Source organism: Myzus persicae, unplaced genomic scaffold (genome assembly GCF_001856785.1).
Source record: "Myzus persicae strain clone G006 unplaced genomic scaffold, MPER_G0061.0, whole genome shotgun sequence".
Lineage (NCBI taxonomy): Eukaryota > Metazoa > Arthropoda > Insecta > Hemiptera > Aphididae > Myzus > Myzus persicae.
Window position 1 is genome coordinate 716,717 of NW_019104167.1, and position 19,220 is coordinate 735,936.

Below are 19,220 nucleotides of genomic sequence, written 5' to 3' on the forward strand. Positions count from 1 at the left end.
TAAGACTTTTCAAAATCTAAGATATTATTGTTTTATTTTTAGTGGCAACAAACCGAGGATTTTGGTAAGAAGAAAGAGATTCGTATGAGAATGTATAAACTTCGAGAACAACGGCTTAAAGAGTTTTATACGACAGGTGAAATGATTCAAACAGAAACAACATCTAAACGCTCATCAACCAGAACGCATACTGAATCTATTACGGATCAAGGATTCATGACTATGAAATCTAAAGAGATCCGGGATTCTGAATCTCCGACAGAAGAATATCAACGACAATCCAATACTAACAAAAATTATTATGTGTCGTCGAAAATTGATGAATCGGATGGTAGTAGAGGAATAGTTGAAATAGAACAGGCCAGCTCTTTAAAGCCAAATGAAGATTATACTCAAAATACATTGCAAACGTCCATGTCTAGCTCTACGTCAACCAAATGGAGATCGTCACAGACTACTATTTCTGTATCAGAAGAAGTTCAAAAGGCTGATGTAAATTTGAATTCCAAATTTATTGTCAACGAACAGAATAACGAAGATAGTCAGTTGACATTTGATACTTCATATAATAATTCAGACAGCTCAAATATTGATAGTAAGGTAATTGAATCAATATCTACTACAAACTTAGAAAATATCAAACGAGATGATAATAATCAATATTCAGATGGTCATCAAAAAGTAATAGAAACTTATACATCCAGCGGTGAACTATTTGAGCCTGTATCAGAAAATAAATCAAATAAAGACGGTACTTTAATAGAAAATACATACATCTCAAATATTTCATCAAACAAGTCCGAAAATGTTGAGGTGGCTACGGATAGTAAAATTATAAACGAACTTCATAAACTGGACTCTTATCTATCCACTCAACAGTCAACTACAGATTCTTCTACCAAGTCAAATTCGATAGTTTCTAATGATGATAAGATAAATAAGAAAGTTGATGATAAAGGTGTTGATACATCAAAAGAATATACCGAAGGTCAATATATCACCACTCATCAACATTCTTACCAGCCACCTAGGATCAGTGTTGATTTGAGTCCATCGCATGATGCTTTTGCTAGGAGCTTACGATCAACACCGGAAAGGTCTAGTCCATCACCTTCCAGAGAACGTACAAGTCCAGAGCGTAGATTTAAATCTGCTAGTCCTGAAAAGTATAGAGCATCACCAGAGAAAGCAGCAAGTCCTTCTAAATCACTTAATTACTCTTCAAGAAGGAGGTTGTCATCCACACATACAAAAGGTTTGTCAAAAAAACGATCAAATACACCCACTCGAGGTGAAAAATATGACTCTTCGGACGATTCTGATTGTTCTGGCGCAACTCATGGCACTTACGATAAGTATAAAAGTTGTGACGCTAAAAAAACCTTATTTAAAGAAGAAAATAAAATTACTTCAACATCGAAGTATGGCCAAAAATCCTCATCTACAAGTCCAGTACGGAGAGAAAAATCTCCTGGATATAGCAGTGAAGGGTCAGTTGGAAAAGAAGTAAGAAAGTCCTCGTCTAAAGTAAAAAATAGCTCTCATGAAAGTAGTCCTGAAAGAAGTGCGTTTAAACCAGTAAATAATTTCAAAACAATTAAAACTCAACAAATTACTCAGGATAATAAAATAAATCACGCAACACAGGAAGATAATGTACACACAAACAATTATGATTCTAAAAATAAAATAAATGAGGAAAAACATTTAATTAAAGTTATAACACCTGAAATTGATAATGATTTAAATGAAAAAAAAAATGAAAATACAGAACAAGCAACAAAAAATACTGAAAACAATATCTTAAATTCAAAAAAAAAATCCAATCAAGAAAAATTTATCACAGAAGAACAAGTGCGTACATCCATTGAACAAGTCGATAGTGAAAAAATAACAACAGATAACATCGAAATAAGCAAATCATCTAGGGAGAAATCACCTTCAAAGAGTGTTAAGAAGGAAAATAAAACAAAACAAGAAGAATTTATTGAAAATGAAAAATCGAAAGTAGCTAAACAGAGCACAATCCCTAATGATGTCATAACAATAAGACCGAAAGAAAAATCTCCAGTAAAAGAAGTTAAACCAGTTACAAAAGATACTAAAACATACACAACCGTTAAGTCTTCGGAAAATATGTCTTACTCTTCTGACATTAAATCTGTTACACCTACTAAAAAAACAATATCAGCAATACCTTCGTCGATACCTTCGCCAATTAAGAAAGTTGTACCTTCAACTTTAGAGAAAACTCCATCCAAAAAAACCCTTATACACAAGGATTCAAAAGATAGTGTATCAAATAAAACTGTTAAAAAAGACCTTTCAAGAGAAAAAATGGATGTTAAAATTACAAGAAGTGATAGTAAGACTTTGATACATAAAAATTCAAAAGAACGTATTACACAAAAAACGGTTATTAAAAAGCCTAGTCAAGAGTTTTTAGTAGACAAAAAAACTACAATATCATCTAGACAAAAAGTTACTACTCCAGACACAAAATCCAATACTCTGGAAACAATAAAAGTTCTCGAGAAGAAAGACTCAAAAAATAAACTTAAACCTTCAATTAGTCCACAGTCTTCACAAAAAAAATTAGGTGTTGTAAAATCAATTGCTGAAACAAAAACAGTTATAGATTCTAAAAAAACCATTGGAAACATAAACTCAAAGAGGATTCATTCGTTGAATGTAACCAAACCTAGAACACATACTTCACCAAAGCCTGATATAAATGAAACACCATCTAAAGTAACAAAACCGTATACCAAACCTATCTCAACCTCATCTTTATCTAAGCCTCAAATCAAAAAAACAACTTATTCCCATTCAAATACAAATACAAAAAAAGAAACTACTAAAAATGAAAAACAAAAATCGAAAGATTTAGAGGATGAATTACCTCCAGAAAATTTCGAAAGTGATACTGACTTAGACGATTCCACCAATAAACCAAAATACATTAAAAAGGTATCATCCAATTCATCAACATCTTCTTCGTCTTCGGAAGATGACGAGGAAGAAAGAGAAGATAAACGAAAAATTCAAGATATTGATAGTATAAGAATTGAAGCTGAAGAAGAATACGGTAAAAAAATGACAAACAAAGATGCATTACTAAATGTTATTGTTCAATTACCTCCATCGTCTAGAGAATCATCACCCGAGTATTCTACTAGATTTGGCCAGCCATACTGTTCAGTATCAGATGATGCAAGTTTGCCTAGATATGCTGATGTTGTAAGTGAACCAGAAGATGCCAATGATTACAGTTTACACTGTAATAGATATGATGTTGTAACAGATTTAGATGAAGAAAGTAGCGTTACAGTTGCTGACAGAGTTTCAAAGTTCTTAAACAATGTCAACAAGCAAGAAGAAATACAAAAAACCGAAATACCCCAGAGTCCTCAAGCAGTAAGAAAAACCAAACAAATATTTGAATCCATTGCAAAAGGGAAAATCGAAGAGACCGATATAAATGATGTAATCAAATCAGAAACAATTGATATTGAAACTAAAGAAGTTCATGATTTGTCAAAAGTAAATAATACGCCATCTTCTCTTTTGACAAGAAAAATTTCTGGAGCATCTGACTATCAAACTCGAAAAGACTTCTTTGAGAATAAAAAATCGAAAGACGTATCCGAAAAAGTTACACATTTAACCCCTACTAAAATAACAAGATCATCATCGATAAAGGACAGGCGTGCATCGTTCGAAACAAAGATTGATCAAAAAACCCCGTTGAAAGACAAAACCAATGTACCGAGAACAAAATCACCAGAGGCTAAAAGTAGCTCTCCTGACCGAACCACCAAAACTCCGATAAAAATAAGCAAGACGGAAACAGTCGACGTTAAAGTTGAAGAAATAAATAGATCTAGAAGACTGTCGGGATCAAAAACTGTGAAAGATAGAACGGCTACTTTTGAAAAGAATGAACCCACTCAAAAATCTTACAAGGAAAATAAAACTACTTTTAAACACCAAGTGCCAAGCACACCTTTAAATACAAGTAAAATTTCAGAAACACGTATTAAATCAGCCACGGTGGCTGACACAAAAACTGTGGATCGAGTCTTAACTAAAAGAGTTAGAAGTCCAGAAAAACTTTCAGCTACCGATTCAGTAATTAAAACCAACGAGAGTACTATCAGAAAAGCATCATCAAAAAGTCCCGATAGAAAAATGACGGAAACTCCAAAAAGAAGTATCACGACTAAAAGCCCTGATAGACAAATCACAGAAACTCCAAAAAGAAATAGCATAACTAAAAGCCCTGATAGAAAAATTGCGGAAACTCCAAAAAGAAATAGCACTGCTAAAAGCCCTGAGAGAAGTGTATCCATCAATACAAGATATGACACTAGTGGAAATCAAAGTGCACGAGATACAATTTCATCATCATCCAGACAGCGAGCCACTATCACTACGGCTAAAACTGAATTTGGAGTAACAGTGAAAAGTACATCAACGCCAAAAACTACAATAACAACAACAACAACAACAACTAAATCGATTCCTATAAATAACGCTGATGACGAAGTGCAAATCGAAGAAATATTTGATTTACTCATTTTAGAAACTATGGTAAATATATTCTTCATTATTATTAAATTTACATTGTCAAACTTAAGTTACCTAAATACAATGTAAAAATTGTAAAATGTGACGATTACAAATAATTTATATTATAGTTAATCTTTAGACACTATATATAACAAAAATAACCATTTTCTTAATATTAGAAGGTAACAATTTTGATCCGTCTCTTATAGAAAATAAAAATAAATTGTGAACACGAGTACACAAATCGTATTTTATAACAATGATAAGATATAAAATAATACTTAATTAGTGGCATCCGTAAAGGTTCATAATATATTATAACTTATAAGGATCATATTTTGGTGTACAAAACTTTACTCTCCCGTGGTCTTGTTGCCTATGCTCAACGCCGTTAAACCATTGCTAATTTTAAAATTGGGTTAGTTGTGTACCGTAAATTATTTCAAATATAAAATATATTTTAATTTAATACCAATAATTAAATACATTTTGTTTATTTTTAAACTTGATTCAATTCAATAAACAAGGAATATATTTTTGCAACTTTGCATATTTCGCATATTTTTAGTGTATAAATGCATCATGCTTATGGCTTATCTCATACTTTTTTATAACATATAATTTTCATACGATTGGGCATGAAGATTTGAATACATTAATCAGTTTTAATAAATATATTAAATAACTATAAAATTAATATTTTAAAAATCAATAATAATTAGAAAACATTTGTTTTAAGGAGTACATGTAGGCAATCTTGTATACAATAAAAATGTTTTGGTAATAAGGGAAAAGTATTCATTAATGCCTAACCTAACATCATAATAATCATCAAGTACCAACTAGTAACTACTTCCATTCACTGAAGAGGAAACTGTTATTATAGGTAGAATAGGTACCAATATATTAATGTGCAAAAAGTAATAAAAAAAGTGTTGTAAGAAAATAACTTAAAATGACAAAAATATGCATCATCAAGTTATTGGATTTAGATTTGAAAAAAAAGTTTGTAATTGTGGACTAGATTCCTTGAGACGATAATATACAAGTTTATCATTTTTCAATTAATCATTGTATTATATATTATTTGGAACTGTAGAATTTATCAACAATTCAAGACATTTTAAAATCAATTATTATCACACGTTATTGTTAGATAATTGAAATAAAAAGAAATTGGTATGTTTATAAAATAATGTTAAATACCTGAGTTACGGAAGTATCTCCTTAGCTCATAGTTTAAAAATGATTAATATATTAAATTTTTGATTAAATTTATTTACATATAAATATATATAAATGTATACAATTTTTTTTTTAAAATATATTTGTAAGTGTATAATGTACATTAATAAAGTTTATTAATTTATTATTTCAATTTTTATTTTTTATATTATTATACTTGTATTTGTTTAGCTTGAAAAAGCAGTTGGATACGATCGCAGGAGACGAATAAGAGCCCAAATTCGAGTAGTGAAACGTCAATTGGAGACAAACAGTGGAAAGGCAACAAATACCACAACTCGTGTAACAAAGGTAATTTATTTTATTTCATAACTTTATCAATATATTATTTTTTTGTTTGTTAAAATTTGACTATAGAACTTTCAAGATGTTTTGCCAGTCAAGACACAAAAACAAAGTAACGTAACTGTACAAAAAACCGAGTATGTTAAGAAGGCTGAAATTAAAAAGGAAAGAAGTGTTTCACCTCAAAAATCGTATGCAAACCCAATTGGAAATTTGCGATCTCCTTCACCTCAAAAGACTCTTAGGTCAGTTGTAGAAACTCGAACACCATTATCTACACAAAAAGCTGTTCGAACAATTGAAAATGAACGATCTCCTTCTCCTCAAAAAACTGTGACATCAACTGAGAAAGTTCAAACTCTTTCATCTCAAAAAGTAACTCCTATTGAAAAAGTCCGATCTCCTTCACCTCAAAAGAGTACTCCAACTGAAAAAGCCAGATCTCCTTCACCAAAAAAAGTGTCTGTAGTCCAGCAACAACAAGATTCGCGATTCAACAAAAATGAAAAGTCTTCTAGAAACTCTACTATCACCTCTACCTCAACAACAGTCACTAAAACTACCAAAGGTAAATTTATAATAATATTATGTTATACTTCATACATATCTTAGCACTTAAAGGTATGAGGGAATATTTTAATAGCTCAATATTTATTATAGACAATAGACTAATGTATATATGCATGTAGGTTGCTCTGGCGTAAATTAGGTTCCCACTTTCCTCCCAATACCGACATAAGTAATGTTAATGACAGATGTCCAATACCTAGTTAGGTTACTATTGCTATTAATTATTAATTAATGCTAGCAGTTAAAGTTTTGCTAAAAAAAATTGTAAATCTACTTAACTTATCTAATTCAAGAAGAATGAAGATTGTCGTATACAATTAACTATATTGTATACTTCTTATGTGAAAGTAAAGAAAAATCAACATTTTGTGGGTAACACTGTGGTTTAAATTTTACTTTCTTGATAATATACCGTTATTAAGAACTATAAAAAAGAAAAGATATTTTAAAAGAAAATAATGATTTATATTGCTGAAAGCAATCTGGAATTCAATCATGTGTAAAATTGAGTTTTAATATATTTTATATTCTATGTATAGTTTTGATCAATTTACTAAGAAGTACAACAATTTAAATTAATCCAAAATAAATACTATATGAACCATTAAACATGATTCGTGAACACTTAAGTTTTATTTTAAGTAGAATAATAGTTTTGAGGGTGACTAAAAATAATATTATGGAGTCTGCTTAGTTAATGCAAATGTATTTATAAAAATACCATAGAACTCAAAAAATTAATATATTATATTCAATCTCAATTAAATATTTAATATTAGTCAATATCGAAGAATTAAGTGTGTAAGTATTTGCTGTAAGATAAAGTTTTATTTTGGTAACTATACGTAACTCGTATATAATATTATAGTATAATAATTTAATGAATTAAAATTGTAAATTGAGCTTGGATACCTACATATTTTATGTGTATCATAGGGACTAGGCCCAGATTACAACAATTTTAACTAAACATGTAGACTATTGGTCCAAATAGATTTTATTCTTATCTTCATTTATCAAGAACTTTTATCCAGGAGAGTTTCTTTTTCTTTTTTGAAAGTTGTCCAAAAAATATTTAATTTTAATAAATTATTTAAAAAAACTTTAAATCGAATAGATATAAAATTGTATTTCTTGTCGCTAATTATTGTAGTTATATTAGTATATTAGAATATTAATATATTACCTACTTATACTCAAAAATATTCATTAATTGGAATTTTACTAGTTTGGTGGGTATACAATTTTTACTTTTTAAACGAGAAGATGATACATTATTTGACATTTGTTTCATCTTACATTCAGTCGTGCAGATGTAGGTAATCGGATTTTTTACACTTTTGTGTATACAATGTACATACTACATATCAATTGATTATCAAAAATGATCGAGGCAAAATTTACAATCGACTTTTTTACCTAAATACAAGTGTGAAGAGCTTAGTCTACTTTTACATTTCTACTCATAGTAAATACTTCGAACAAATACAAATAGGCATGTTATCATCATCATAATTTAAGACAACATATTTTGTTATATTTTAATTATTCACCATGTTGAGAATAAACTGAAAATTAATACAGACAACCAATGTGAAGGAAGGTACATTTAATAAGTACTAAGTATAGTCACCTATATAGTTAGGCATCTAATATATGTTACAAATTACAATAATTAAATCTATACATAGTTTTTGTACTCAAATATAATTATAGGCACTAAATTAGAAAATTACAAGGACAAGTAATAAATGTTAAAATGTTAAAAAAAAATTGAGCAAACATGACGTGATTAAATGTATATTTAAAATAATAACGACCATGCCAAAAAATAATTCGCCTGCAGATAACAATATTTTAAGTAGATAATATTTCTACCATCACCAAGTTTATTTTATTGGAAATTAGTTTAACGAACTATTTAAAAATTTAAGTCTTGTATCAGTATACCGTATAGTATATAGTATGATGTTTCGAAAACATACAATAAAAATCACTTTTGATCTTGTGAGTTGTAGCATTATTTTCCTATCACCGGAGGACGGGCGAGGATTCTCGGTGTTAGTAAAACGGAGGCACCACATATTCAAAAATATAAAAATACTGAAGTTGGTGTGCCGAGGCCCGGTAGAATTCTGCAATTTAAACAATTGATACCTATTTGATTATTACAAATATAACATATTTAGAGATTATTTTATTTCATTGGCTTCCGGGATCTTTTTGAAATTTAATTACAGTACATTTATATGTAGGTATATCCAACCATTAATTTACGGAAAATCAAATGAGAAATTGTTGCAGCCAGCCGGCAGCCGAAAGCTTTAAATCTTCCTAGCTTGCTGTTTTTATAATTTAAGCAGTCTGTTTAGAATTGAATGCATTTCAAGTTGTTGAAATTATTTATTTATTCTACTGAAAACAGCTTGCCGGAGTAGGAAACACTCCACACGGTGACATATACTGACATATTTGACTGCCTCCGTTTTCCACGAAATACAAATCCGAGTAATATAGAAAAAATATAGCTCTGCATTTCTTTAGTTGTGGAGGTTCATCTACATACTAGGGTAAAAATATTAGTTTATAATTATTATTGAATTAATACATAGGTTAGCTAATACCTATTTTTAAGACTAATTTAATTAAAAACGTGGTTTATAATATAAAATAATACGAGTAATAATAATAATAATAATAATTGTACCTATATTTTTTAGTTCGTACGGTACACTGTATACGTCGATACACCACATTTATTTTCGGGGATACGTCGTACTATTTTGTGTAACACTATAATAATGATGTATTATATATGTATCACTTTATAGATTTAGCTTATATTACCAATTAAATTATACATAGGTAGGTATATAGGTACCTAACAAGTGGCTTAAAAATAATTTGAATGATAAGCTGAATATTGGCTTTCTGAATAGCAACAAAACTAAAATTAGGATATTATAATAATTGCTATTTCCAGCACTGGCACCTTTATAATGCCTAATATCGTGTGGAATAAAACTACAAAAACGATTAATAATTATTTTGATAATTACTTATAGTAATAATTTGCCCGCGATCAGTGGCCGCCGACGTCATTTGAACACGTACGCATCATAGTGAGATCAAATAGGCACCATCACACGTTCCAACAATTCGGTCATTCTCGCTCGTTGGAAGACTCGTAGGTAATTTAGTGGTACCTACCTAATGATAATAATATACGCAAGTCGTATTGAATATCTCACAGCGGCTCCAATGTGCCACCAACCGCGGCGGCGCGCGCCAAACGTTTTTTAAATTTCTGCCTATACGTGTCCATAATAGCATAATAGGTGGGTACCAGTAGTACTACTTACCTACCATTCGATCACCGGTCATTATATCGTTTCGCACCATCACTCGTCCCAGGCCGTATAATCAACAACTACAACAAACATGCCCAAGTATTATAATTGCCACCCGACTGCATTTTTTTCACATAAATCAAAACTGTAAATACAGCCCATAAAAATCTACACACATGTCCGTATACCACAATATGTACTATATACAGAAATAGTTTATGCTCGTCGGGCCATCGTGCAGCTCCGGCTTGGCTAAAACTTGAACAGACCGTTTATGGACGTGTGTATTTCAAATATTATGTATTACATGGTAGTATTGTATTGGCGTATAGTGTATTATAATATTTTAGGGCTTATTTATACATTATAATCTGTCCGTTTGCCAATAACTGAGAAAATTATGATGACACGTGAGTTGTAGATTTAGTTCAACAACGACGACAGTGCTATTCCTTTATTCGATGTTTATTATGATGCAATATTATAAGTCTGCGCCTTTAGATGACCTGTCTCGCCCGATTTGGACGTTCAATTGTTAAAATGTAAATATTGTCATATTATATTTTCTGTACACAGACACACGACTACACACGAGTCGATTTATTACCTTACACCCAGGTGTAAATATATTGTAAATACTGTAATCGACCACCGACGGACCTGTGTGCTTATAATATGATATGTAGGTACAAATGAAAAATGTGCCGACGATCGTCGGTATTATTACAGACATGCATACGTCTGGCGTGCGAACAACCTGTTTGAGTAAAACCGTACACACGCGCGTGCAATGGGTATGGAGACCACCGTTTAACATTGTGCCGAGTATTTATATAGTACATCTTGTGTATACCTATAATAGTTATTAGTTATTAGGTACACACACGTCTTGTGTCCGTCCCGGAGTATGAGGTTTTAGTGTTATCGGGTTATCGGCCGGCGACGACGACGACGACGACGACAACGAAGAGGACGTGTACAGCGTACGATATAATAATAATAAAAATAATAATATAATTTTATCGGCGTCATTATTATCATCATTATTATAATAATATTATTATATACGATGAGATACGATATACCTAAACGGCGGCGGCCGTCCGTACAGGCCAACCCCCCTCCCCCCACGCACCGCGCCGCGGGGCCGTAGGTTTGTTCGTAGCCGGAGGGGGTAGGAGGGACTGGCGCGCGTGATGCGGTTAGGAGGTCTTCCCGGTTAGGACGTCCAACATGCCACATGCGGCAGGCAATCCGTCACACGGCACCGGACCGCACGTACGCACACGTCACCGCCGCCGTCGCGTCCGTCTGATATTCAGATAGATAATAATTTTATATCGCTTCGTCGTCGACACCTCACTAGTTTTTTTCCGTTTTCAATCTCTTTATCCGCCGTTGGTGAAAACGAATTAATACCGTGTGGATTTCCGCACGTCCGACGACGAGCGATCGGACATCGCAGTCAAAGTGACGAAGAGAAGTCTACTATACGAACGGCGCGGGAATAGGGTCTAGGTATCGCCAACAATTGCGTCCAACAGGTATTTATAGGTACGTACAGACTACTGAATATTATTATGTTGACGTGTTGTATGTACATAAATTATGTAGGTTGGTACAATTAAGTATTGTCTCAATGTCGTGTTTTATTATTGTTGTTAAATACGCTATACCGCCGCGCGGTATCGTGCGCGTACTCAGATCTCGGGTACCTAGTAGTATCTGGAAAACCTTACGAAAAACCATAATATATGTCGTTATCCACCGGGCAGAGCCATATCGATTTCCTGATCGATCGTTACGACCTTTACATAATATCGGTTCATCTGGACGGAGCACGGCAACAACCACTAGGTCGCAGTGTGAGGCGGGTAGGTAGAGAGCCGGTATCGGTGGTGCGGCTGTTTCGATTGATACGCGCGGTTCTATTTATAAAATATAATCGGATGCTCTATAATGCCGGTCATCATTTCGATCGGCTGCCGTTAGGGCATTGGGCTAGGAGTATTTTTAACGGCCAAAAACACTCTTAATGTCAACCTACCGGTCTTAACATTTTACATCATGACGTGGTGACGCGTGTATATCATGTAGATAGATTGTAGGTATAATTTAATAGGTAGGTATGCCGTATGTGTTTAGCGCAGGTGCCTCCTACTTATGATTTTTAAAAGTGCCTGTTCTAATATAATTGATTTCGAAACGAAAAGGCTTACATTATATTATGCCACATTTGTCTAGGAGATATTTGTCACCTATATAATTATTGCAATAACAATAATAATGTGTTATGCATAAGTAGCCTCTAGCCAGGTAGTTACGTACCTAAGACTTAACATAATTTCGAACATCCAAATATCCGCTGACCGATGTTATGCATTAATGTGGTGTCGAAAAATGCTAACTTTTTAATAGTTTTTCGAGTATACCCTCCAGGTATTGCGTTTTGAATTCAAACAAATACAAATTACGTTGTTTTAATGACTAATATCAATAGAACAAAATGCCTTATACCTGTCATATTAACTTATTTGTACCTACTGTATACTGTATATTATTTATATATTTGATATGGCTAAGGCAAATATATTAACACCTACTGGTGCTCTAGTGCTCAATGTTATAATTAACTGACCAAATATTTCAATTTTGTATTTTAGGATGAAAATATTATTTGTAATAGGTTGGTTTTTTATTTATATAGATAATATTTGTTAAATAATTTTACGTGGAGGTAGGTATCGAAAAAACCTTTACGTCTAACATAATACTTTTATACATTATTATTATTTATATTTGTTTATATCAACTGTTCAATTATACTATTAAATTCGTATATTATAACTTATAACGCTGAGTATTTGCCTGGGTCGTAGAGCATAAAATGATCTATGCCCCGCCGCCTGTCGACCTGGTATCAGCTTTACAAAATGTTAACTTATTTTGTTTCATGTTGGAAAGATAAAAAATCGATAGAATAGTAGTTACTTACTCCATAAAACGTTCTGAAAAAAAGAATAGATTTTGGAGTGAGTAATGGATATTACAATGATTTTCATAAGATCAATCAATCTCAAAATGTAATATTAACAGACTACACCTTAACAAAAAATATATTTTTATAATTTACCTATATTTAAACTTTAATTTTATTTATAAAATTATCTTTATTCTATAGTACTTTAATCTATATAAATAATATACGTTGTTATAAATCTAAACGCATTACCTAAAAATAAAATAAAAAACATGCTTTTATGGTGTTTCTGTATCTATAGTATATATCCAATATCCATTATAGTGTAACATTTATTATTTTCCGAGCATAAGTATTTGATTAGTGAATTAAAGGTTCAATGACTATAAGTCGTTCTTATATTAAGCATACTAACATTTTAATGAATGTCAAGAGATGAATTTGTTCTTTAATGCTTTATCAATTTAAGTACACCTTTTAAACAATTTGAGTACCTAATTATGATGTTATTTGTATGTGCTCTAAATCTAAATGCAAATGTAATTAGTAAAAAGTATCTCTAATAATCTGAAAATTATATATAATATAGGTACGAATTTGATTACAAAAACCTATTTTGTGGTAGCTGGTAGGTCCCTATAACTTGAAAGTGGAATATATGAATAATTACGTAGAGTTTATATTTCAGAACATTTTGATGAATTGAAGTTGTATATTTTATTATTTCGCACTAATAATTTTATCCGAACAGATTATTAACGTAACTACAATATTTTGAAAGGATCCTATTAGAAAGTTAATTAAATTAATTATGTCATTTTTATAATTGAAATCGTATAAAGGTCACCTGCTAAATTCTTACGAACTTTTGCTTATATTTTAACTAGTAATTTATATAGCCACTGGTTTTAACTCGAGGTGTACTTTTTTTTTTTTACTAATTTTTACTAAATAAAAACATATTTCGTACAAATTAACACGTCATATTGTTCCGGAACGGTAAACTTATAATACGTAGTTAATTCGTTCCGGCGAGATTTTACTTTCTATGATTATTTAAAATTCAATTGTGTATTTGAAATTGAATGTGCCCTTCGACTTGATTGTTTTTGTTTACAGCTTTTTCATCCGTATATTTTTCGTTATAAGACTTCGGTTTAATATAAGATATAAATTGTTACGCTTTACGTTGAAACTTGGTCCTATAACTTATCATTTGTAATTTAAATCAAAAATTCCGACAATCTATGATGCTTTCATGCAAATTCTAACTTTGATAAAGTTATATTACACAGACAACATCAGCATTCAGCACGCCACGATGTTGTTAAATAGGCAATCAAAGTTAATTATTAATTAAGTTATTGTCATTCACAATAAGTACACACAAATTATTGAATTATCCGGTTGAAAATTACATTATTATTTAAACGTGCCTAATTAATATTCAAACAACGAGATCAAACACTATTATCTATATACTTAACAATAAATGTACCCGGAAGGTAGATGCGGCTAAGTGATTAACAACGAGTGTCAACGACTATTATGTTATAAGTTGTTGTACTTGGCACCTGAAGTAGAAAGACATAAACCGTTTTACAATCATTAAAATTAATGTTAAGGACTTGTAAAATTAATAAATTTAAGTGTCTATAACTTATGTAGTAATTACTAATTAAATATTATTTGACAAAAAGTAATGGTATAAAATGTAGGAAGGTATAATACGTACTATTCAAAACAACAAATTTACACCGATAATTTGTATTTATTTAGTTGAATATACTTATTGTGTTGTGATAATATGCGTATTTGTTAGTTATTAGTACTTATTTACTTATTATATGCTAATACAAGTTAACAAATAATTAATAAGCAATGATAACACATGTAATTATTTAATTTCATAATATTTTTCATAATACATTATTAGCTAGCCCATAGTTACTTAGCTACCCCTATAGTATGTCCACAATTTAAGATATACAGGTTACTCAACGAAACATTATTTTTGATGCCCAATGTTTATCCTTAATTCCGACCTACGAGAATCGCAACTAGCGCCCAAGTGGAAATGAATGTACATTATTTTCAATTTTAAGAAATGTATGTTTTCATGATAGATATATATTTTTGATTTCGATATTTATACAATTATGCAGACTGAGAGCGTTAACTGTAATTCTTCCTATGGTGAACCGCTGATTTTTGGGGTTAAACATTAAACATGCGAGCATCACTCTGGAGACCAATTTCTGCACGGCGTTGAGTAACCTGTACATCTTAAATCTTAAACGGCCTATAAAGATATACTTAACACCTAGTTTAATCACTTTTATTATGTCGATGAGGAGAAAATATATTTTAAAAAATTTACCGTAATACTTTAAAACTATAAAATATAATTATTAATTTTCTATAAAACAAATCTTTGAGTAATTAAGTTGTTTTTTAAATAGCTTAACATGTATTTTATGTTATATATCACTCAAACATTATTTAATAATGTAATTATAATTTACAATTTTTAATTATTTAATAATTTCTTCTTTTGTAAACGTTTTCAAAAATGAAATTAATATGTTTAGGCATTTATTTATTATGTATATATTTATAAATTATTATATTTGAAATAACATATCAAGTAGGTATGTGAAAACAAATAAGTATATTATGTATAATGTACCTTTTATTATGTGTTTTGGTGTGTTTATTAGATTGAAGTGTCAAGTGATAATAACTACAATCTACACAACCATACATGTTTATAAGTTTATTATTAGTTTATAGTTACCTACAAATAATTATGTAAGTAATAGGTACTGTAGTAGTGTAGTAGGCATTATTTAAACATATTTGTTTGCAGTGTTTGCACCAATGAAATGTTCTAAATATTTCTATCTCAGACTTCAACAACCAGAACCAATATTATAAAATGTATAAGTTATAACACATCCTAGTTTACTGATTAAGTGAATATGGGTAATACGTGCGTTTTAATTTTAACTAAAAATTGTGCCAGTGGTGATAATTCGTGACGGGCCCATTGCCAGACACTTTTTCGTATCGGTAATAATAAATGACATCACGTTTTTCCACCATAAACAAACTGTATATTGTTGTATGTATGAACTTATTCTACTAAATAATGACGATATAAGTGTGTGTTTTAAGTAATGATGTGGTTTTTAATAAATCGAAACTTCGATGTGGGTGCAAGCTACAAATTTATACTCTTGTCCGTAAATCTAGGAACTGTGATTAAAATAACCCTTGAAGGCTATTAGGCTCGGACTCGAAGTATTGCCGAAAGTCGTGCCAATTTTTTTCTTAGCAGTGTTTAAAAATTTTTCTAATTAAAATTAACAAACTTAATAATTTTTTAACTGAGTACTTATATTATATACTTACTTATAATATTTAGTGATCTTATATGCTTAAAAATATAGCATATGTTACCATATTCAAACGTATTGAATTAATATTTCAATGTGTATAAATAATATAGGTGTATTTAACATTTCTGCACCGGTATCAATTAGTCTATAATCACTTTGACTTTCGCGCTTCTGTACCATAACCAATCTACCAGACTGTAATGTTTTCAATTTTCTCATTTTAATTCACTTTTTTTCTCTTTTTTATACTACGAGAAACTACATAATCCGTACTTCTGTGTTACAATGCACATTTAAACGACTTATACGATATTAGCAAATAAGCATAAATTGTATTTATTTTACTTACTAGGTAGGTAATTAATATACAAAGGTAAAACACGTACTATATATATTGGTAATTGTTAAATATAATATTAGATATTAATTACCTATCTACAAATGTTGGTCAAAAATGATTATATTTTTATTTCCTAAATTAATGAAACTCTCTTATACACTACCTTACACCATATTATTTTATATTTGCATGTATTATTTTAGATTTTGATGCATCTATATAATATTATAGGTATTCAATTAGACACTCCACTCCCGTTACAAATAACAATAGGTTGTTAGTAGCAAATTATCTTCCAACAACTCTCATACCTTGAATGTTATAGTCTTAAATTGAATAATGCAAGCATCTGGGAGAATATTTTGAAAATAAATTATGGATACACATAACTTATAGGTAGGTACATTATATGGGTGACACACCTAAATCACACGCGCACCAGTCAATTATTTTGTAGTCCGTAACCGTATTTCCGTTGGTCATTTCCTGCGAATAATAAAAATATTCCCTATCACATTAAAAAAAAACTCATACAAAATATCATCTCGCACGCACATAATACTGCAGTAACCTAAAAGTGGCGATACCTATGTAGGCCATAAGCCCATAACTATAACACTGTTCGTTATAAATATTTGTCAGTCACCTTGGCGTTTATATGTATTGTAGGTACCCACGTGTGTTTAAAATACTTTTTTCTAAATTAAAGTGTATTTATTGTTTATTGCTCTGAATTGGTTTAGTTTATTTTCTAACAATGGGTCGATGGGTCATAGAAGCATATATATGTCAAATATTCCTACTTCTTAGATTTAGACAATTGATAAAGTTTTTAATAATAGGTATATTCGTATATGTACCAACGTATTTATAAACAATTACACACAAAGTCGATCTGTACCATTTGCATGTACCGTGTTTATTGATAATCTCTAATCAATAATCATTATATAATGTGATGTGTATTGGACAAAACAAAGAATTTATAACTTTTGTTTTGAATAGAAATATTATATTACAATTCAAAAGTATACATTTTAGAATTTAGATTTAAAACATATAATGTTTTACGAATTTAATTGTATGAATATAGTTTTAATCCTTTATTTGACATTTTGGCCATTTTTTTTAAGTTTAAAATACTTTTTGTTTCGGTTTATGAATTGTTGACGTAATTATTTCTAAGATAGTTTATGTAAACAGTAAGTGAAACTTACAATGGCTAGTTCCAAATTGATTCGTTTCCAACCAAAAAAACCTTTTCTTAACCTTAACCTAAATATATCAGCATTAGTATCCGTCCATCTCAATATTATTCTCCCATAAATTTATCAAAGTAAAATATACCCATTTAACGTTCATACTAATTAGTTTCTTTAATTATAATCTCTAATTTATTATGACAATAAGCAATAACCAACTCAACATTACATTTCATTGAAAGTAGCTATGTTATTTATGTGTACAAAAAACCTTAAACAGGGCTTTCACTGCACCGAGCTGTGTCGCTTTGAGTTGAATATATATTCAATTTATTAGTAACTTGTTACCAATATTTTATTGCCCATGTATTAAATAAATAAATATACGGAACATGATATGAGTCGGTGTATAGAGTAAATCCTGCTTTTTATAAGTCTCGTGATTTATTTATTTTTTATACATAAAATTCATTTTAATATTTTAATATTGGCCAATAAAAATGACGATCTTGTATTAGAGCTTTTTTTATTGTAGTTGAATTACTTTTTTACGCTCCCAAATGTTTGTTACCAAGATCGGAAATTGCAGTTGCGTAACATAATTGATATGGAAATTAGGAAAAAAAACCGTCACGTAACAGTTCTTTGACACTGCCTATACAGATTTGATGCTTTCCCATAGTACCTAGATATAATAAGTAATATACAACGATAACGCATTCGATACGCACATCACCAACCGTGCGGTGGCTATCATTGACATAATCCTATATGAATTTAGAAATTTGTTCTCATCAAGTAATACCAGTTGTTACCAATATTTTTGGTCTTCAAAAATTAGATCCTATTAAATTTAGTGATATTAAGAAATTTATTTTTCCCATACAGCAATGGCCACATCCAAAAAATAAATATTCGTGGGACATAAAAAAAAAAATAGTGACGTAATTAAAGACAATGAATTGACAACACTTCCGAAAATCTTAATCCATCTTTATTCAAACGTATGGTATTCAGTCAAAAAGTTTGCCAAAATCATGTTTCAAGACGTGTCAATTATCTCGGTAGTCGGTATCTATTATACATTTGTTTTAACGTGCTATCATAATATTAAGCAAATACGAATGTACGTCTCTTGTCTCAACGAAATCTCTTTAAGGGTATCTACTATCTAGGTGAAACAGTTAATATTATGTTTAAAGTCGATAACTCTGACTTTTACATACTATATGATACTAGTTATATATAATATTAAGACTAGTATGTATAGTTGCA

At 30.4% G+C, this 19,220-nt stretch overlaps 1 protein-coding gene across 4 annotated transcripts in view; it reads left to right on the plus strand.

Annotated features, from left to right (window-relative positions):
- LOC111039515 (calponin homology domain-containing protein DDB_G0272472-like) overlaps nucleotides 1-19,220 on the plus strand; it is a 47,864-nt gene that overhangs the window by 10,042 nt on the left and 18,602 nt on the right. For all 4 annotated transcript variants that reach the window (XM_022323056.1, XM_022323058.1, XM_022323059.1 and 1 more), the window contains exons 3-5: nucleotides 43-4,593; nucleotides 5,989-6,108; nucleotides 6,175-6,670. In XM_022323056.1, coding sequence (XP_022178748.1) covers nucleotides 43-4,593; nucleotides 5,989-6,108; nucleotides 6,175-6,670 — 5,167 coding nt within the window. The remainder of the gene's footprint in view (nucleotides 1-42; nucleotides 4,594-5,988; nucleotides 6,109-6,174; nucleotides 6,671-19,220) is intronic.